Source organism: Epargyreus clarus, unplaced genomic scaffold (assembly GCF_041222505.1).
Source record: "Epargyreus clarus isolate Ecla_fem2 unplaced genomic scaffold, WU_Ecla_fem_2.2 ptg000027l, whole genome shotgun sequence".
Lineage (NCBI taxonomy): Eukaryota > Metazoa > Arthropoda > Insecta > Lepidoptera > Hesperiidae > Epargyreus > Epargyreus clarus.
In genome coordinates, this window is record NW_027332234.1 from 10,709,755 (window position 1) to 10,732,596 (window position 22,842).

The 22,842-nt window shown below is 36.0% G+C and overlaps 2 protein-coding genes across 5 annotated transcripts in view; both read left to right on the forward strand.

Annotated features, from left to right (window-relative positions):
- Nucleotides 1-22,842, forward strand: part of LOC140753764 (uncharacterized) — a 90,378-nt gene that overhangs the window by 28,230 nt on the left and 39,306 nt on the right. The window lies entirely within an intron of this gene.
- On the forward strand, nt 4,676-21,895 carry LOC140753763 (malate dehydrogenase). 2 transcript variants are annotated; one of them, XM_073088535.1, is made up of 7 exons: nt 4,676-5,080; nt 5,678-5,879; nt 9,472-9,619; nt 13,382-13,567; nt 17,489-17,689; nt 18,864-19,075; nt 20,342-21,895. In XM_073088535.1, the coding sequence occupies exons 1-7, from the start codon at nt 4,819-4,821 to the stop codon at nt 20,598-20,600; spliced, it is 1,470 nt and encodes a 489-aa protein (XP_072944636.1). In that variant the 5' UTR covers nt 4,676-4,818; the 3' UTR covers nt 20,601-21,895. The 2 variants fall into 2 exon arrangements, with proteins under 2 accessions (XP_072944636.1, XP_072944637.1); XM_073088536.1 differs by lacking the exon at nt 20,342-21,895 and adding an exon at nt 19,464-19,951.

Sequence of the window (22,842 nt, forward strand, 5' to 3'; positions counted from 1 at the left end):
GTTTGTGCGTTTTATCGATAATATTTTATGAACAACGGATTTAAAAACTGTTAAATATGTTTTTAAATATCGACTCTGCAATCTTCAAGCGTGAATTCACTGTTTGTTCTGCTACCAAGAAGATTATAGTAAGTTTTTTTTTTATAACATAGGAGTAGCAGACGAGCATGCAGTCCACCTGATGGTAAGTGGCTACTCCCGCCCATGGACATCTGTAAACCCCAGATAGGATTAGATATTCCTACCTCAGGTAGGCCACAGATGCGCCGCTACCCCTGAGGACTAAGCTGGAACGCCTCGGAAAAGTCTGTCTCCCTTACCACACCCTTCAAACCGGAACACAGCAGCGCCTAACACTGCTGTTATTAGATAGAAATAGGTGTGGCGGTGGTGCCGCCGGAGTCGAACCACAAAGGGTTCTACCACCTTCAAAGTATGTTTTTTTTTAAAACGGCAAGTGGCTATTGTCGCCCTTGGGCATGGGTAACCAAGGACATGGACATGGTGCCGCCGGAGTCTAGCCACATAGGGTCCTACCACCTTGAAAATTGATATTATATACCGTTGAAATTCAATTTACCACGTATTTTTTTTTGTTACTGGTACTAAAGATAAATAGAACCGCAAAACAAAAACAAAAACTATCATCACAAACATTTTGGGGACATCACAGATTTTGACCCCCATTCCCATTCCACTGCCCAGAGTAATGGTCATTTTTGTGGACAAGTCGAAGGTGCGTCCACACGCGACGCCTGACCTCCAAGCTCCATGAGTCAGGCGATTCACTGGAATTCAATGTGAAACATAATGAAGTCAATATTTGTATACCCACCTCGTATTAGCTAACTGGAAGCACAAACTAGCTTATTATTTAATTTTCGAAAGATAATGGACTATGGAGGTATGTTTAAGAACATTACTATTTATATTTTCTAGATTAAAAATCATACGATAGATTTTGACTAAGGCGAATGATTCATCTAATAGCTTAGTCTGCAACGCTTATGGTTACGTCTGTACAACGTATCTGCAATTCTGTTATTTAGGTTTTATTCTTTATGAGATGACTCCTCACAGCCTTAGCTGCGAAGAGTGAAGTATTCTAAAGAACGCTAAAGTATACTTCACTCCTCCTATCTTTATTACATGGATTGGTTGTCGCGGGTGGGTTCGGGTTTATGACTAACCCGTGGTAGATGTTCTTATTTTGCCCATGAGGGCTATGTGTAACGACTATTATTCAAAAATAACGATCGTTGATCGAGTAGTTGGGTCTAATTAATTAATATGCACCCAAAGCCTCAACGGTCACTCATGCAACTACCAAACGGGCCCTACATTGCTTAACTTCGTAGTGTAATCTATATAAGCTAAGAGACTTCGCGATTCAACATAAAAAGAAGTCTCTGTCATGGACAAGAAATATCAAGAAGACTTGTACACTTAGCAAAATAAATTTAGTTTCTAAAATTATGAGTTAGACGGGAAACTGAAATACAAATTAGCAAAAGCATGACATGAAAGTGAGGAACGTAATTTGATTTATTTTCACAAACACTCCTACATAACGCAATTTCGACTACAGCCCGTTGGCTCATATGGGAACTTGACCTACATTTCGACCGACGAAATAAAAATATAATTCAACATTTATGAGATCTACTTTATACTTCAGATCAAATAAGTAAGTAGATAGTATGAAATTCATCGTTCAATTCTCTCTATAGAGATTTCTGAACGATGAATTTCATTTCATCGTGATATTTGCCGCAAACTCCAAATCTCTACAAACTATTGGTTTGATCAACTATGTTACAAGCACTTCAAAACTACACAAATCAACCCAAACGTTCTATCCACACGTTTGAATTTGTGACGGTTTGGCGTGCAGGCGCGGTGGTAATTGATATTACCAAGAATAAATAAGTTTCACAAGAATTTTACGACGAAAGTTTTCAAATTTCAAAATGCTAGAGAAATGGCCGTTGCAAAGTTGATGAGCAAATAATATGCGTCGCAGGTGGATATTTTCGGCTTTTTGTACTCCATAACATAAAAGATGAATATTAGGGGGTGGCAAAAGCCCCTGAGCGTTTTCCACAAGCATTTTGCAAGTAGACGAAACGATAAAATTATTCAGTCGTGACTTTTTACGTTTTTCGGACGTCACGGGCATTACCGATTGTTACGTACGAACCAAATGTTTCCATGTTTCTTGTCGTTATTTTTAACGAGGCTTTTGGTTATTATTGTCAGTATAACGTGAAATAAAACTATTATGAAATTCCAAATAAAAAAAATGCAAATTTTCAAAGTTTATTCTAAGACTACATTATACATTTTTGATATTCAATTGTATACCAATTCACGCTGGGCCAGCGCGGAATATGGTCTATAACTCTTCAAAGTGCTGAGAGAAGACCCGTGCCCGGCAGTGGAACAGTGGAATGGGTTGAAGACTAAACAAGTTTTCTAAGTTGATAGGTACCGAAAGATCTTTTTCTTGGTCCAAAATTTTTTGAACGAAGTCCCTTATCACGCGGTACGATGGGTAAGGGGGCTAGGCGAGCGTCACGAAAAATTCTCACGACACTTTTGCTATAGTGAGTAGCGCTCGGAAAGGGGGCAGGCCGAGTATAGGATTCGACTTATTCGTTCTCCCTCTCTCTCTCTTGACAATGACAAGCCACGCGACGCGCGCGTCTGCTGTGTATGTGTTAATTTTATTAGCATTCCTTCAGTTATTTCATTTATAATTTAACTCCTAAATATTGTTAATTTATTTAATTATACCTCCTATAATACTTATTTCAAAACGAAAAGAACTTCTTTCCAATCGGGTGTCCCACATGTGACACCTCAGAATTTTTTTTTTATTAAAACTCGTTCAAACTTTTCATGGAAAGGATATACTTGCCGGCAACAAACATAAGCAAAACTCCTTTATACTCGTATGCTCGAAACACAATAACGTGTCTGAGAATAATCAAATCTTCCCAAGTCCAATAAAATCTAGTTCTCGGCGCTACTGACCGAGAAATCCCACTATATTGGTCACGCGATTTCCTGCAACGGACATCATGAATTCATGATGGATCACCGTTTAGAAGTGCTAAACTACCTAAGGTAGTTTAATAAGCGCCATAACATGTTCTCATAACACAAGATATATATAACATAATAAAGAAACATAACAAGTATATCAATATTTACATTTGAAATCTTATTGCTAATTAGCAAAAATCCAATTATGTATACTGTAAAAAAAATACTGTTTATGTCGTAGTTATAGTCCGCGTAAAACTGCTAGTCTGCTCTGAATATAGAAATGAATCGCGTCGCCATAGTAAATTGTATGACTACACCTGCTCCCAACAACTTCAGAGCGGATTAGCAGTTTGACGCGGACTTTACCTACCTACTTCCTTCACATAGAATTCTTGAGGACCTAAATCCTCCCGAACAAATCCAATTAATTTTAATCTTGGTACTTGAAATCCCACGATTATTAGTCACGCAATTTCCTGTAATGGACATCATGATAGATCACTGTACAATAGTTTAGTACTTACTTGCCTTGTGTTTATTAAGGGCTCTAACAAACCTAGGAATTCAAGGTGAAGCAAGGATCATAAAAAAAATCTGCTACTAAAACTACTAATCTAACTTCACCTAGATTTTTTTTAAAATAGAAGTAGTAAAGAAACGTGAAGATATAGAAAGTAGTTACTGCCGCACATGGGCATTGGTAATCAACCCTAAATAGGATGTAAGTTCTATGTGGGGTCAGTTACAGATGCGTTGCTTTCCTTGAGGATTAAGTTGGAATGCCATAATCTTCTTTACCACACATTTGAAACAAAACTCAGTAGCGAATTACACTGCTGTTATTTTTGTGGTGCTTCCAGAGTCGAACAGTTGTACCATCTCATAAATTCGGTTTGATATGATGGTATGATAAGCATCCCACCAAAAATTTAGTTACTTGTATGTGACCCATTTGCTATTCAAAAATTTCAGACCCACATGCCAGTCAGATATTTAAGTGAAAAATCTGGTATTTGATCTGGTCTGAACAAATGGTTTGAGGCACACACGAAGTATCCAAGAATGAAGCTATAAATGACCCTTTGTTTATTTTGTTAGTTGCGAAGTTTAAAATAAATCTAGGGACACAGAAAAGGGGCCAATAGCAATAAAAGTGAGCTATAAATAAAGCAGTGCCAAGGTAGTACGTTGCCTCGAGCGCTTTCCCTCTCGACTGGCTTCATTGTGGAGAGACTATAAATACCGGAAACAATATTGGAACTTATCACTCATTCAGTTATTAGTCCATAATAGTCAAGGTTCGATACTTATTGATATTAACTGATACCAAAGATAGATCTTCTGATGTAGAACGACAAATTTATCGACAAGATGAGCCGGGCATTTCACAAATGAATATGATAGGTGATAGGAAGAATAACAAAAACAACACACATTACTTACCTCCAGTTACCCGATTCAATTTGACTGATCGAAGTTTCGGTTCAGAAATTCGGGTTTCGGTCGAAAAATCAGTTTCGGTCGGTCACTGATGTTTGTGTATGCAGGTATTTCAAGGATTTTATTTTTATAAAAAGAAGTTCCGATTACTATAAAAACTATCGAATTTTCTTCTTAAATCGACGTCAATGTCAACACTTACTCTTTTATCTCCATCTATCAAAGGATTCATATGATGAAGAAAATAAGAAAATTCTAAAGTAAAAATATCCTATTTTCACGGCAGCAACAATTTAAGCTAAGCACCGTTAATAAAAAATATAAAATATGTTGCCATCAAGCATTATTTCTACGACAAAATGCGCTTTGTCGAAAATCAAAAATGTGTCGAAGATAAAAAACGATGGGCTGTTTTGTCGTGGATACGCAAAACAGCGTGGAGATGACGGATGCCGGAAAGCAATCGTTGATATGCCTCCCGAAGTCGATCCACTTTGTCCCGTGCCTTGTGAGCGGAGGAAAAAGAAGAAAGACGGGATTTTACACAAAATTAAACTGAAAATCCTCGAGGGTGGCTCGAACTTTGGAAGTGAGTTTTACTTTTTATGCTTATGACGAATACGATAAAGTTTCAATAAATCACACGTCATTTTGTGAAAAAATAGTTTACGTCATGGGAGTGACGCTAATTTGTGAAATAAAAATAGCAAATAGGTCTGTATTTCTCCTAATTGTACCTTCTTATTCTTATTTCTTCTTCTTAAGCGTTACACTCTTGTCAGACATTACGTTTCTTGTCGCCGCCTTCCTGGTACATTCATGTAGTGGGGCGTTCACTATAGTCTTGATCTGGTCAGTTCATCGCATAGGTGATCTGCCTCGAGGTCTTGTATCCTTGACTTTGTCTTGCACTACAAGTCCTTCAATGGACACACTACCCCTTGGTGAAACGTGACCAAAAAAGATAAACTATTATTTACTGCTGTACAAAAACATCTAAATTCAACTTGAGAGATGATTGCTCTATTAGTAACTACTACTAATCTATGAAAAATTTCTACTAAGATAAATATGTCATATTTTGTTTTACCAATCAGCGTCGATGAACCATAGTAACCTCTTATCACTATGTGAACTACAAGCCTATTTACGGCTTCTATCATTAAATATATTTTAAAAACTCCAGCACCATTTCGCCGCATACAATGCCAGAAGAAAATATGCGAGGAAGTTGAAGAACCGGAACCGGTGGCGCTGCCGCCACCAGAGCGGAAGGTGGTTGCGTTGCCGCCGCCTCGGCCGGGTGTCCAAGTGTCGGTGCTCGGCGCAGACACCCCTGTTGGCCAGTACATAGCATTGCTTCTGAAGCAGTGTCCGTGTATTAAGAAGTGAGTAACTTAAGACTTGACATTACCTAAAATGTTTTGACACATGGTCATTGGTCATCGAATGGATATGCGGAAAGGCCCAGATTCGATGTCCGTGCAGGCTGATATATGAATGATGAATTAGTTTCTGTTCTGGGTCTGATTGTTTGTATGTATTGTAGCATCATAGTAGAAGAAATCCGATAAATTTCGTGAAAACCTCTTACAATCTCCTCTTATCAATCATACAAAAAGGAAAACTAAACTGCCGTTCTTCAAAAGTCTTAGTTAACAATCCAATTTTTGAAGCAACTTCAAAACAAATCAAAGTGCAATAGAATTCGCTCCAAAAATGAGAAAAGTTCTAATTAAGTTCTTCAAAGGAGATAACTTCTAAAGTTACAATGACATCTCAATTTCAAAATAAATTGTACCAGTGGGTACGGGCTCGTAACCTATTACGGTCGATAGATACGAGTACTTCTCACCCTTGGGGACCCTTCGTATTCTGGTGTCACAACGAATTCAATCTTTATTTTACTTCAAAGAGGGACGGTAATAAAATTTCACCGAGGTGTCACTTTCAAAATAAACAGGGGTATGAATGGGACGAAATCAAAATATTTTCTTTAAGGAAGACTTTTAGAGAAAAACCATACAACCATACCAAAAATGTGCAATATACCTACTTACCACTTTTCAATATTAAATGAGCATAAAACTAGTCGAAAGGAAGTCTAGTTGAACATTAGTTATTACTTGCAATACTAAAGGATTCACTCAAGAATAGAATATTTGTATACGCTCTTTTTGTCTAATATTTGACTAAAAACACAAATACAAAATGTATCGTTTTAAATTGCATTCATAATTAAAAAAAAAATCGAACAATATGCCCTAATCGTTTGAGTAATCATTTAGTAGGGCACTATTCCAGTCGCGCGTGCCAGCGCACGCGTGCTACTTTGCATCCTATCGTTTCAAACGCATACGCATACGGATCGCGAAAAAACTTTAGCGAGATAATAAGCGTGCAGAACGGGTCTGCGGTATAAACACCAGCGACAGTAAAAGCGTTCCTAGAGATTTCCTGTCGCGCATGTCTATGCCGAAATGCATGTCGCTTGCACGACTGTACGTCCTATTATTTTATGCGCACGCACACACAGGTTGCAAAGAGATTATGTGATTTTATATGTATGGGTGTAAACACGCGCGACAGGAAAAGGGCCCTTATAGTATCCTATGAAATATTTAGCCAACATAAACAATCTATATTGTTATATGTGTACTGACTCAGCCCGCAAGTTACGAACATCTCACACCCAAGGGAACCCTTCGTATATTTCGACGTCGCAACGTATTCAATTTATGCCAACAACCCTTAACTGGCCAATAAATGTTTACGCTCTTCGTACACTGATGTATTAATATGTATTAGAAACAAATGTTGTCTGTACGAGTATGTATAGAGTTTAGTGAAGGGCTATTTCAACTTAGTTCTTAACATTTTTGGAAATAAAGCAACAGCTTGATAACAAGCAAACTTGATTGCAAATATACATTTAAAAGGCGATAAAGAAGTAGAATTGGCTTCGTACCTCTTCTAATAATGATATTATTTGTGTTAAAACGACCAAAAGATTGCTTCGCTTAATATAATATAATCAGAAACAACATAGACATAAGGGTACAGATTCAACAAGGCCCACAATAAACGTGTAAGTATAAAGGTTACGTTATTCGTAAGTATAGCGATCAAAAACCTTTTTGTGCCCTAATTCGACGAAACGAAATCAACCCCGTGCCATTTAAATGTCAAATCTCTCGAGGGCATAACATTAATGATTCTGTGAGCGTAAATAATTCGCAATTTAGTTCACTCAGTACTTGTAATTTGAGTTTTATTAACTGGAGTTCTAAGTGATTAAAAAAAGTAATAACCTAGTGGATACGAAACTCGGCCTCTTCATTGAGGGGTCCGAGCTTCAAATCCCAGACTCGCACCTCTGATTTTTCAAAGTTATATGCGTATTAGTAAATAATTATCGCTTAAACCTGAAACTTGCATACCTACCTGAGATATGTTAAAAAAATTTAAAGAAATGTGAAGTCTACCAATATGTACTTGGCCAGCGTGAACTACGGCCTAATCCTTCTCATTCGGAAACGAGACCCGTTCCTAGCAGTTGTACAGTAATGGGTTGATGATGATGATGAAGTGATTTGAAGCGATTATTTACTACGAAAAACGTTGAAGTTAAATAAATTGCTCTAAGAATTTACGATACGGTACGGATCATAATTCTGCCAGAGATACTCGCATACCTTTAGTAGCCTCGGGGGAAAACCGATGCCTCGAATCACAAAACTCACTGTTTATGGCTCAACTGGGTGATAAAATACCTATTTATCTCGATATATTGGACGATACCATGTTACGGGGAGTGCAGGATAGAATATTTTCAATAAAATACGCCGTTGACGGGAATATAATATAACACTCGCGCACGTAGAATGTAAAAGTTGCACTATAAGCAATATTTGATAGATATCGATTAGAAAAGGAGACGTGTCTCACAAAGAATAATAAATATTATCAAAATGTTTTAGTCAAATGTAGATCAATTAGAAGTGTCTTAAAGTTCCCGAACTTAAAAAAAGACGTAAGACCTTTTTCCTTACATTTCATCGAAATATAATGACAAAAATAAAAAGTTACTGTAAGTAATGTAATTCTAACGGTGTAGCTTAAAATAAAAACTAACTAAAATGAATTCTAAAAACATCCACTATTTCACCCACGATTTGCAAGTCCCCATAAAATTCCTAAGTAAGTGATGCTCAGTACGTGAACACACTCATCTACTGGGAACGGCATACATCAAACTTTTATAAGGGCCCCACATGCCATTATGTGGATAATTCGAGTGAATGCAATAAAGGAGTCGGGATTTTACGATTTCGTCGTGACTGTCCGGATCGTCTGTTTATCACAACGTTTTTATGATCAAACTACACACCGTTTCCTCGCCAACGCCATTGATTAAGCCATAAACTTGCCGATTTAGCTTTTAAGTCGGTGTATATTTTATATCACTTACGTTCCATTAACTACTGTTCTGTGTCCTTAATGCCTTAGTCTTGTTAACCTTATTATTGAAGTTGTAGCTCGCAGTAGGCGGTGCTCTCAGGCCGGGCATTACCCTTCCCCCTTTGTAGTGACTAGCTGGTACTTAGCATTGTCCTTCTCTTTATTAGTTCACCCCAAAATAACTTTAGATTGCGGAAATTCGGTAACTTCTTAACTTAATTCCAACACCACTTTCATAATAAGAACATCTTATCAATATAAATGTTAATTTAAAAACACATTTCCTTAAAAAATAAATAGCCCTATAATAAAATTTCAACATATCTATTTATCATAAATCTTATTTTACATTTATAAAATTATTTTATAACTCTTTTTATATGAAAAAACATACAAGAATGAAAACGTGTGATTTATGAATATTTTTACTCAAATGGACCTGATGGATTCATTCATTTGTATAAAACCTTATACATTCGTTCCAACGTCATAGTTCACATCATAAACCTCCTCTTTCAGGTTACGTTTATACGAAGCGAAAGATAGCCAATGTTCGCTATGCACCAGGGACCTGTGTAAAGTGGTCCAAGATCTCCAACACATTGACACCAATTGCATCGTGCAAGCTTTCAGTTGCGCGTGCAACGAATTGGAACGATGTTTGCAGGTGCGTCAAGTTGTGGATTAATGACGTCATGGCGGTTAGGTTAGGTTAGGTTAGTCATTCGATTAGCTTTTAAACATATATTAATTACTTTTGAAGAGACTTTTTGAGTTAGCTATGGGATATGTTTATTTTTTTATATATTACATATTAGAGGGATCTTTTCTCGATGTCTTGTTTTCTAATACTTTTTTTTTATTTGTCTAAAATTTTCGAAATGCTCGGCGAACTAATTTTAAATTTATTGGTAATGAAATGTGACGAGATTAAATTAAAACGACCTCAATTTTAAAGTCGATCTAAAAAAGAACTTCAAGCAATATCTCACACTTGAAACTTTGAAGATCTTAAGAAGATACTTAAACTTTATTACATTTTAACATGGAGTTATTAAGTCAGCGTATTTTAATATACGTCGAAGGTGACTCACGGCCGACATTTTCTACTTGGCGACAAGTTCGGTACTCGAACATTTAGAATTTGCATACGAAAGTGTGCACTCTGCTTTATGCTCTGTCAGTGAAATTCGGAAAGTTGGACCACATTAAAACTAACTTAGTCGACGCTATTGCCTGAAACTCATGTGGCAAAACTATTTAATACAAGACTAAAATATATTGAAGGTATATTAAGCATACGTAACATCACTTTTGTCTAGCGAATCAAATCCTAGGCCCTACTCGTAGCAACAAAATATACGATCGCAGAGATTTTGTAAGGATCCAGCAGGAACAATGGAATATTAAAATACTATTTAAATTACGTCAACATAAATTTTTCTTTTGACAATTATTAAATATTTTTATCTATATTTAATTTTTTTACACACAAATTTCGTACATCCAATCTGGCAAATAATATTGTGCATTAAGACCCGTTATAATTAATTAATAAATATATATCAATCAATCTATCAATTAATTATCATTAATTTACAATCTATAGCTAGAATGTTTTGCTACCAAAGGTCAAAAATTGTCAATTTCTAGTAAATTGAATAGATGAATAATGAATAACGGGCATTAGTTTACCCTTTTGAATCTTCCCATTTTAAAGCTGATACAATAAATAATATGAAAGTATATTAGTCATACGTATACTGCATACTACTCATCTATGAGTCATGTATAATACTCTAGTAAACAGCGATCATATAAAAAGCGACACAAAGAGTAGACAGATACAATTGAAGTTGCGGTTTCGTTCAATTTGCGTCTTCGGCCATGCATGGTGGCGGGGTGGCGACCCCAACCGACTCGCCAATCAATACGAAAACGTTGGCCAATCGCAAAAATCAGACCACACCAACATTACTTAAGACTTGAATCGTTTTACTGCGTGTTTGCTACAATTCTTTCGTATGAAAATGTCGTACAACATTTTAACAAAGCCTTTTGGATTTTCAAAGAAACTCAAGATTAGTGTGTCTTGTAGTGATTTCCCTTAAACTTGACGCCCCCTTTACCGTTCTACAGAAATGGTTAATAGACACTTGTTTAGTATCCCAAAAATCGTAACCCAAAACAATTGTCATTTCTTTAACTTTTACAAATCTCCTAAGGTATCGTATAATGCTTCTTAGTTACTTAAAATGGAAAGGCCATAATTTAGCATGCATTGCACAGAGTACAATGCATATGCATAATTTAATTTTTCGTTACACAATTTGTCAGATAATGCCCTTAGCAAAAGTAGTTGTCGACATAATATGTAAATTAAGTATCGTATCTATAAGAGCAATCGTACGCTCAGAAACTCTAGATACTTATGAATAGTAGAGATAGCTCGGCCGACGCCAATCTGTCTGTGTGGAGTGTATGAATTCCACTCGGGTGACAGTTTACGCTAGTGTCTCCAACTATTTGTATTTAACCAGGATTTCCATAAAACAATGTGGTGATGTCTGTCAATGAGTTGTTTAATTTTGTACGCTAGCTATTCAATCTAATAACCAAATGTTTGCTTGTTTTGATCCCAAGAGAGTGGAGTTTAGATCATTTGTTATAATCTATTATTAGTTACAATGAATCTAATCCGAATTATACATCAAAATGGATAAATAAATGATATCATTCTAAAAGTCCCTAATTGAGATATATGAGTATTTATTTACTCTGGTAGAATTTGTACAATAACTGAGACATGCTTATCCTAATTTTCTAACAATCCAGCAATTTATAATATAATTTTAGCCCGTCTCAACCCAATGCCCTATCAGTAAGTGTATCAAAACCGTAATACTTCAAATTAACTTATGCCTGACCTATTTTCTAACTATCCCGCATTACATTCAAATATGGTGCTACTATTTCCCATCGAACCGGCCTCTATACAGTCCAGTTCTTTCAGCGCCGGTGTTGTGTTCAAAGCGACAATTTTCATAGCAACATTTTACACTTTTACAGCATCCTCATCAATTAAGCGGCCTGTAATTAATGACTCTGCATTCTTCACAATCTGTCAGTAATGAGATCGTCGATATTTTTGTATCCAATATCAGGGTGAATTTTATTAAGGCAATTTATTATTCTTATGATTTTATAACGTTTTATGAGGTAATTAAACGACGAAACAATTATTTTAGAGAGCATCCCAATAGTAAAATCATTTCACTAACGACAAAATAAAATATTTTTAGAGGTTATGTTATGGAATAAACAAGAGATGATTTCAGAAAAAATGAACGCTGTTAAAATAATATCGGCAATTCCGGAACGATAACAGTATCCTGAAAAATCTATTACAGACTGAAAAATCTATTACAGAAATTTATGTTGTTTGATTCCTGTTTTTACTAACCATTATCAAGTCGTTCCAACAGTCTATAAAGCAGCTCAATATTCACGAAGTTATTTATCGCGTTTTCACTTTTAAGATCTTAATTAGCCGTCAAAATAATATCGAGCATGTGATTCATAAAACGTCTGGCCACGATGCCAACGCCAACCACCACCGCACCCTCGTTAGTCGTTCGTGGGAAAAGAAGTTATTGACCTGTAACCGTGCCACAAATGAAAACGTTATGTTTACTAATCACACGACACCTAACAACCGCTGCGCCTATAAACATCGTCATTCCAACGAAAGTTTGGAGTGTACGAACGTGGAAATCAACTAGTTACTTGTTTCTTGTTTTTTTGTTTAATTCTTCCTTTGTTCTTTGCTGTTTCTATGGAATTTTTTCATATTTTTGGCACACAAATCGACACATGTAAATACTAGTTTTATGTTACCAATATGTGCTAAGTCGACTAAACAAGTTTTTACGTTGCCTACGATGGAGCATTTTTTAGTATTATTTAGATTTCAAGTTACTTTTTTATTCTTCCTTTGTTCTTTGCTGCTTTTTATGGAATTCTTCACATTTTTTTCTCAGACAAATCTACACATGTAAATACTAGTTTCAAGTTAACACATATGAGTTGACTAGACAAGTTTTTACATTCCCTATGCTGGAACAATATTTTTTAGTATTATTTAGATTCTCTCCCCACAGAATCCTAGATTTTCGAGAGAGGTCTTTGCCGAGAAATAAATCATACATAATTTGTAGCCAACAAACCCCTTTATTAATAAAATATGAACTCGAAACATGGACCTAAAACGACAACGACGAAATTAACTTGAAACACAATACCCCTTATAATAAAAGACAGTTCGCCACCAAAAGAGTTTGTTAAGACCGCACTCGAGTCGAGAACTTCAGAAAAGATCCTTCACTCATAAGCCTTCTTACGATCCACTTATATACATTTCCCTCTCCAGAACACAGATATCGTGCTGATGTTGGATAGTGGGTATATAAATATTGATATGCCGTTCGAGAAGAGATTCTGCTACCAGGCGCCCATAGTCAAGAGATATGCGGATGTTATAGCGAACGAGTGCCCAAAAGCGTTCGTGATAGTATGCGCCTCGCCCATCGACTGCATGGTGCCATTGATCGCTGAGGTGATATCGATTCGTAACCGTTTCATTCATAATAGTATAGTATAAGTAACATTGGCGTAAGCGTATTTAGAGTACAATTATATTGATGATAGTAGTTTTGTGTCATTATACATAGTGAAGAGATATGTGGATGTTATAGCCTATGAATGCCCTAAAGCGTTCGTGATAGTGTGCGCCTCGCCCATCGACTGCATGGTGCCATTGATCGCTGAGGTGATATCGATTTGTACCCGTTTCATTCATAATGGTACGGTATTAGTAATATTGTAGTAAGCGTATGTAGAGTAAAATTTTATTGATGGTAGTAGTGTTGTGTCATTATGCGGTGTTGAGTGTAAAACTGGTGAACTTTGTAGAAGTATTTTGGTATAAAGAATATCACTGGTACTATCTCTGCCTAGTAAGTGTCATTGAAACGATATAATGTAGTATGCTCTATGTCGCATCAGTTGCTTGGAGGATATTGTAACGTAGAAAGAATTCAATGGTGGTGCTGGAAGTTGAAGAGAAGTTGTTAGAATTTATTATTGATTTCACTATAGAGGCACCATCGCCATAATTATTTTTGATATAGTGTTGCCATGTTCTGGTTTGTGTTAAAAGGTATACGACGCGTTCCAACATAGTCTTCAGAATTGCAACGCATCTATAGGGCTCTAAACCTATCTGGATTTGATTACAGATGTATGGCCGATAGCATCCACGTACCATCCGGTGGACTGCGTGCCCGTTTATTATTACTGTCAAATAAAAAATAGCAGCCAGTTTTGGCTTACCTAAGAGTCATAAGACCTATGTTACTTACTTCCTGGCCCTATTTGAGATCATTTACGGCGCAGATGTTGCACTAATGTCACTGTAAATCACTGATTATGCCGAAATTCATTCACGTCATGTAATTAAGGGAAATGACGTAGGTACGATCATGAATTGATGAAAAGCACAAACAATTATCGCTTCGAGGGAAAGACTGGGTGATAATATTGTGTTGACGTTTACGTCCTTATAAACACAAAATATACTTAGATTTTATTATTTCATTGCTATATAATGTCAATGTTTTGACAATGTCTAGTATAATATGTAAAAAGAATCAAATGCCAATCTTTGATAGGTAAAACATTGGATAGATTAATTATTAATAGCGGGCGATAGTGCCAATGTTTATTTATGCCCTTTACGTACGTATAAAATGTTTTTCCTATTAATGATCGACAATTGTCAATTACTGCACACAGGACATGCTTTTTCGATCTTTGTTAACTAAAAGTTGGATAGATTAATTATTAATAACAAGCATTTGATGGTTACATTCGGTATCATGTTTGATTATGAATTCTCATTTTTATTCTCATTCTGCGTAATATGCTCCTCCTGTTATTAACAGTTTTATGTACCGATAGCATCTGAATCCCCGTTTATGGATCGTTAAATGGCAACGGCTGTAATCACCGTCTTATAGCAGACAGTAGGTAAATAGCTACTATTGGTCGTTAATATGTAATGAGCCCAATAATGCCTTACTGAATGTGTTCTTCCAAGTGCTAATAGTTCTGTGATAGACATATCACAAAAGGTATGCCTATTTAGGCAATATTTTTGTTGCACGAAGAAAATTTTACAAGCCATTTCTTACTATTTTCTTTTTTCGGGAAATTACCATAGCATTTTCAATAAGAGTTACACTTTGCACTTACTATCCACAACCGTTTTATAAAATGCCGGGTGCCATAAGAAAGTAATAATGAAAAGAAAAATAAAAACGTTACAATTTGGAATGCTTGACTGAAATTCTTAGCTGATATTTTTTGTATATTACTATATTGCCTTGTCGCCCCCATGAGGTCAGGTCCTTCGGGTAAAGACTGAAAAGCTACTATCGTTAGTTCAAGTTGCTTCTCAATAAAGAAAACCTTGTTGATATAAAATGATTCCATTAATAACTTACAAAGTATTCCATTACCCAGTTCCATAAGTGTTTATCGACAATACATGAGAGAGCTCTTAAGAGTCTATTCTATTCCTACGTCAACAACACTACGACAAAAACGCTAGATGTTATAGTGATTGGAGTGTAATCTCGTTCGCAAACAATAGTAAAGTTCGGCTTAGTATATCCCGCTAATTGGACAAATATTGTACGTACTGTACCAGTTTTGCGCGTAAGTAGGTTGTTTTGTTTGAAGTTTGTTTTGTATTGATAGACGCTTTCTACACGCATATTCTGCTACCCTATTGTAGGTACCTTGAAAACATTAAGAGAAATACAAAATCATTTATACCCACAAGTTAGAGATATTTTTCCAAATTCCTCTTACACACATACACCACAGGTCGAACCCAAAGATTTGAGATAGTGGCGTATCACTCACCGTATTGATCACTATGTTGAGCGTAACAATTGAACCCTTTATGTAATTTTTTTAACATTTTCATGAAAGGCAATGGATTAATTGCATACATTTTTTTTAATTATTGTAACTGATACTTTTTAAAGCCTTGTTTACCGCAAAAAGTTTCAATGGTATCCAAAATATTTTTTTACCACTGAAGGGAATAATTATAATCAAGCATAATATGCATGCAAACTTTCTAGAATAGTTTCCAAAGATGTTATCTATTTAAGGGAATAAGAGAGCGCTTAATCTGTAACAATGAGCGGACAGCGATAGAGTCGATAGAGTCAAGATTAGATTCCTATCAGCGTTGTTCTGCAAATAAAAGTCTCATTTGTCTTTGTCCACTGTATTAATTGCACAAGTATCGTGTATTTACTGAGATTAACGTTCTTACTTGGATTCGAACTAAAGTTTTACTTTTATGCTTTCGCCATGGTATATATTAAAGTACTAGTAGTAGAGTCTGTGTATGTTTGAGTCTTTTTAGATATAATTAAATATTATAAATTAGTAGTAATTAGTAGTAAATAAGTAGGTCTAGTAGTAGTAGGTTTTACTATCTCATTATATATTTTTTTTCATCTGCATAATTCAACAAAAACTGTATTTGATGCTATTGGCCATGGATTTAAAGAGAGAATCAATTGTAAAGAGATCAATTGTAACGATTCGTACTAAAATATGTCATTAAATTAAAACATTCAAGCTAATCTTATTGATTTTCGGAAACAATAACCATAAAAATATAGCATATCATTCAACCAACCATTCAATTGTTTACACTGGCCTTAAACGATAACATAATATTCACTCGTAAAAATAGTGTTTCATTCTTTCATCTGATTCACCATTCTTTCTTTCTAGCTGGCCTTAACGCTAGGGGAAGGGAATGGATATAAGATCTTTCGATCCAATCCGATCCAATCACAGTTACTCTACATCTATGATTTTTTTTTTACAAAATAGGAGTAGCAGAAGAGCATGCAGTCCACCTGATGGTAAGTAGCTACTGCCGCCCATGGACATCTGTAATCAACCCCAGATAGGATAGATATTCCTACCTGAGGTCGGCCACAGATGCGCCGCTACCACTGAGGACTAAGCTGGAATGCCTCGGAAAAGTATGTCTCCCTTTCCACACCCTTCAAAACGGAACACAGCAGCGCCTAACACTGCTGTTAGTAGGCAAAAATAGGTGTGGCAAACACTATGAGCAAATTTATTATGGTTTTGTTACTATGCGATCATTAAACCTGTTTTGTTATACATCGATATACCTATATGATATGATAGAAATTTTAAACGTCTCATATTTTAAAATCATTAGAGAATCGGTTACTCAGTCTTTTTTTAGACTTAAAACACTGCCAAACCACTGCCAATAAGCCTGTATTATTTCATTACCAGAGGCATATTTCTTACAATGAGTCTTAATGTAGAACTATGAGATGAAAAATATCATACAGTAAACAATTACTTAAAAAGCTCTAAATATACTAAACAATAAATAATTCCGCTACAGACCATGAAGGAAACTGGATGGTACGATCCTAGAAAACTATTGGGATCGTTAGCGGTGCCCGAGATGCGTGCAAGTACTCTCGCGGCACGTGCCTTGTGTCTGGAGCCAATTTACACGCGCGTGCCTTGCGTGGGAGGCACGGAGGGCGAATCTCTAGTGCCATTGTTCTCTAAGGCACTGGACTACTTTGACTTTACGAAGGTACTAAATATAGACGTCCGTAGTTAGTGTAAAAATACTATTAGGGTCGTTAGCGGTGCCCAAGATTAATGCAAGTACTCTCGCGGCACGTGCCTTGTGTCTGGAGCCAATTTACACGCGCGTGCCTTGCGTAGGAGGCACGGAGGGCGAATCTCTAGTGCCGTCATTCTCTAAGGCGCTGGACTGCTTTGACTTTACTAAAGTACTAAATATAGACGTCCCTAGTTACTGTAAAAATACTATTGGGGTCGTTAGCGTTAGCGGTGCAAGTACACTAGCAGCACGTGCCTTGTGCCTGGAGCCAATTTACAGGCGCGTGCCTTGCGTGAGAGGCACGGAGGGCGAATCTCTAGTGCCGTTGTTCTCTAAGGCACTGGACTACTTTGACTTTACTAAGTTACTAAATAGACCGTAGGTAGTACAAAAGTCTCCCAATAAAATTTACTATAGTCAACATAGACTATTTTGTTTTTATAGTTAAAATAACTTGGGGGTGGGCGATGTATGCTGTAATACAGGGTAACACCAGGGCACGGCAGACAGTGCCTTCTGAAATATTTGTTAAACACTAAGCTAATTTATTATATTTCATATTAACTCAAATAAAGTATTATGATTATTTAAAAAACAAAGACTTTCGGTGAAATAGGCTTTCTAATTTATTAGATGTCTGAGAGATTACATAAGTATATTTGAAAACTTAGTGTAGTCCGACTAAACACGAATACAGCTTGAGTTTGCATTGTCTCTAAAACATGTAGTAGAGTGTGCTTGTTCTTTAATAGCGACTCTAATTAAGAACTGCTACTTCCTTTGATCTCTTAGTCTCAGATAAATAAACAAAAGTAAAGCCTAAAGCACGTGCAATGTGTCTAGCAACTCCCAACACACTTAGAAAACAAGCACAATAATAAATACAACTTCATATTTTAACTAAACCATTTCACTAGACTTACTTACGTAAGTGTTCAGGCTTATATTCAAGGGTGCAAGGCAAACATGTTTATGTCCATGAAGTCTTCTGATTTCGTCCTGAGATGTAGCCAGAAATCAATTATCTGCCTTAGGAAGCTATTGGTTCAGCTGACAGGGCCGGTTACAGCTATCGACGGGGACTACTTAACAATACTCGTAGATAAGTCCACATGTATAAAAAAACTCAACATCATTGCAGTGTAACGCAGAATTGATGACAGAAACAGTACGAAACGCCCCGATGTCGGTATCCCGGTCAGATGGTAACTGTGTGAGAGCGGCGGAGCTCAGTGAAGCCCACGCCTTAGCCGGCCTGGTCACGAAGGTAGCTTGGGCGCTGGTCTGCAAGGACGTGCCCAGAGTCACCGGCTTTGTGGAAACTGATGCCAGTCAAGTCATATCGCCTGCGAGGTGAATATTGTTTATCAATTTCTGTAAAGTAGACGTTGGTTGCGAATAATTTGAAGTAAAAAAACTTAAAACGGCGTAGTACTAAACACTTTGTAAGCCCATATCGTACATTGACTATTTTTGTGAATAGGCTAGAATTGCCCCTTACAAATAAAAATATTAAAATCTTATACGCCTGACAAATTTTATATGGCAAAAAGGGGTAAAATTTTCTATCCTTGTTGTCTATCATTTCTAAAAAAGCATTATCGTGAGTGCCCACCAGTTTTCAATTAAGAAATGTGCTGTGTAAGCTGTGTTGTGTCGTGCATTACATATAGTACGTTATAATGTGTGCTTATGTGTGAACTATATCAATAAGAAGACTACAACGAGATCTTCTCTGCAGATTCATTGCGAACACTGTGGAGATTTGGGGGACTGGCATATCGAAGTGCCTCGGCCTGCCGAAGATGTCGGAACTGGAGACAACTCTCATGAACCTGGCGTTAAATGATCTGTGCTGGAAGCAAGAGATGGTGCAACAGTGGTATAGCAAGTACTGCAGTTCTACGGACAGACTGGACGCGTATCAGACCCACTTCTTCACGCGGAAGAACTATGAACGCTTCGAAGATTGCGCGTACGCTAACATATGATCGTGATTGTGGTGTTTTTTCAAATTGTAATGTTATTTTTTCGAACCTTAATATGAAAAGAATTGAGGACGCTTTGAAAATTGTATCGTGTATTTGAAAATTGAATCGTGATTGTGATGGTGTTTGACAAATTGTAATGCTTTCATTTGAAACCTTAATATGTAAAGAGTTGAGGATGCTTTGAAAATTGTATCGTGTGATATTGTATTGTGTAATATTGAAAAATTTTCGTAATTATTTTGCAATTTTGCTAGTGTTGTATTCCCAAAATATCAGTAACATAAAAGGAGTCTGAATAAAAAATATTCGTGTACATTGGGTTTCATTTCTCTTACATCATTATTCCGTTGTAGCTAAAGAGGCTGTTTTTGTCTCAGCTCAGCAAAACATGTCTCAGCTCTTATATTTACACATAGTGTACCGTCCGTAACATCAAGTTTAAATAACCGAATGAAATAACCGAAACCGTACTCTCTCTTCTCTCTCTCTCTCTCTTCTCTTACATTTAAAATACTTTGCGGGAACAGAAAATTACTACCGTACCCTAGAGCATTCATTCTTTGAAGTGACCTCCTATTAAAATTTCTTAAAACAGCTAGCTATTCTATTAATTTAATTATTGCCACAGATTCCTCGCTCTAGACGTTCTCTTGAACGATAAGGGTATATGCAAGAAGTTCGACTTCCCCTGCAAGCTCACGCCTCTGGAGATCGAGCTGGTGGACGAAGCACTATCAACTGTCACCTGCAATGTGGACTTGGCGTTACAGTGGTACCAGGAGTGGGTGCAGGCCGAAACCTCCACTTGCGATACTGTTATGCAGAAGCACTTCTTGTTACATAAACACTATGATAGAATAGATGATTGTACTGTGCAACTAACTTGATATTTTGTATAACTATCCATAATAGTGTATATGTGACGTAACAATATCATTCTTAAGCGGATTTTGTGATATACAATACGCATGCATTTCTATGTAGCATTTTACATGTGAAGAACAATACTTAGTTAGATACTATTACTATGTTAATTTTAATTGTATGACATCCTTTATAAGTTTTCAGAAGTTTTATCCCTTGTGGGATTTAATAGAGCTTTATGATAATTCTCTAACTTAGTATGAAATTTAACAATGGGTTCCAAATATGTAAACATACAATAAGCGATGGCAGCGTATTTTATAAAAAAAAAACTGTGTAAAGCCTACATAGTCGTATTTTTCCTTTGTTATAATATACTAAATATTGTAGAACGTGTAAATATAAATAACACAAAAAAATCAGCTTTGCTAACCACTAAACAATTTAGAAATCAAAAATTCTATTTTTCTAACTTAAAATGACGTCTTATTTTAAATAGTGAATACTTCATAATATACGATAGTATATAGGTTGTTTACGTATAACTTAGGTCTGCTCTTTCGTGAAAATACAAGGCATAAAAACACCCACGTCACTGTACACTACAAAACAATACCTAAGGTTCATTTCAGAGCAAAACTCACATTTTTCAACTAAAACGAGAATTCACATTAGTCACGCTCTTCCGAGGATATTTGAAATAGCATACTGCATGTACTACATATGCGACATGCGTTACATGTCTGTCTCATGATCATGTGTCAGCCCTTAGGCGTTCTGCCAATTAACCGGGGAGGGAAATGTAAACGTATGTATGCAATACATATGTATACATATTCCACTTCCCTCATGCGGCATCTCAGGTTTCGGTACGTGTGGAGTGGGAACAAAAAGTATGTACTGTAGTTAGCTACATACGCTGTAATTTTTCCGCGGTCTATTAATTAAACTTATTTTGTTTTATGGTGAAAGTTTCTACCGATACAATGTTGTACCTATACTTAGAGTGATTGAAATTTTACTATAATCTAAATATACCCATGTATAAAATACCTTTAAACTAGCAATTCTTGTATATATATTTATATCAACGATCTCGGAAACGGCTCCAACGATTTTCTTGAAATTTTGTATTTAGGGGGTTTCGGGGGCTAAAACGATCTAGCTAGGTTTTATTTTCAGAAAATGACGTTTAAAAAAAACCATATACGGCCGAATTGAGAAACCTCCTCCTTTTTTGAGTCAGTTAAAAAACACCGAGCAAAGCTCGGTCATCCAGGTACTTGATATTGAAGACAGTTAAACTCAAACACCGTTTAACCAATCATCAAAAAACTTGTAAGTGATTTTTCATGGAAAAGTTCTTATGCAATCAATTAGTTGGCCATTTTATGACCACTTACATAAACTACTATATAACCGAAAGTTCACGTAACCGGTATTACAGAAGGAAGTTTGTACAACACAAAAAAGGAATAATTTAAATAAATAAAACTAAGCAATGTCTCCAACATTTAAAGAAAAATAATCTCAAATCTCAACGTACCCAAAATGTCAACTGCTAGAATAGATATTTAGTTTGCAGGTAAAGCAACCTTTAAGCTTTGTCCTGTGATAAGTTCGTGCCCTTTAGCTCAAGCGAGCGCTACTTGTGCACAACAGAGAAATAGTACCTATCTAGGTATATGATCTTGTTATACAAGCAATAGTGAGGCCGTGGCCATAGTGCAATTCGCTTTAACTCGACATTACGGTTCAAGTGTTTAAAATTAAAAACGAATTTATTTAACGAAAGAAAATGAGGAAAAAAGAAAGAATTTACTCGGTAAAATATATAAGTAAAACATAAAAATTATCAAAAAATATTGTTTAATTATTATTTTACTGATATTCAATAAAATTATAATAAAACAATAAATGAAGCAACCAGATCCATTTTTTATTATATTCTATTAATCACAGCGTCATTTGCCATATTTTGTTCCTTAACACGATATAGTTATATGTATTGCTTATACAAAACCAACAATCCTTTTGAGTTGTGTTCATAAAGTTTGTAGGAACAGCGAATGCTAGTATGCGCTACGAGCGGTACATATGATTTCATTACCCACTGTAGCAAAATAAGGGCTGTGGTCTCATTAGCATTTCACTTCTGTTTTTTGCTTAGCACAATTTTAAACACATGTTTTATTGTAGTTTTTTATCAAAATAATTTTTCAGACACCTGACTTTCTTTTTTATACTTATATTCTAGCACTTAAC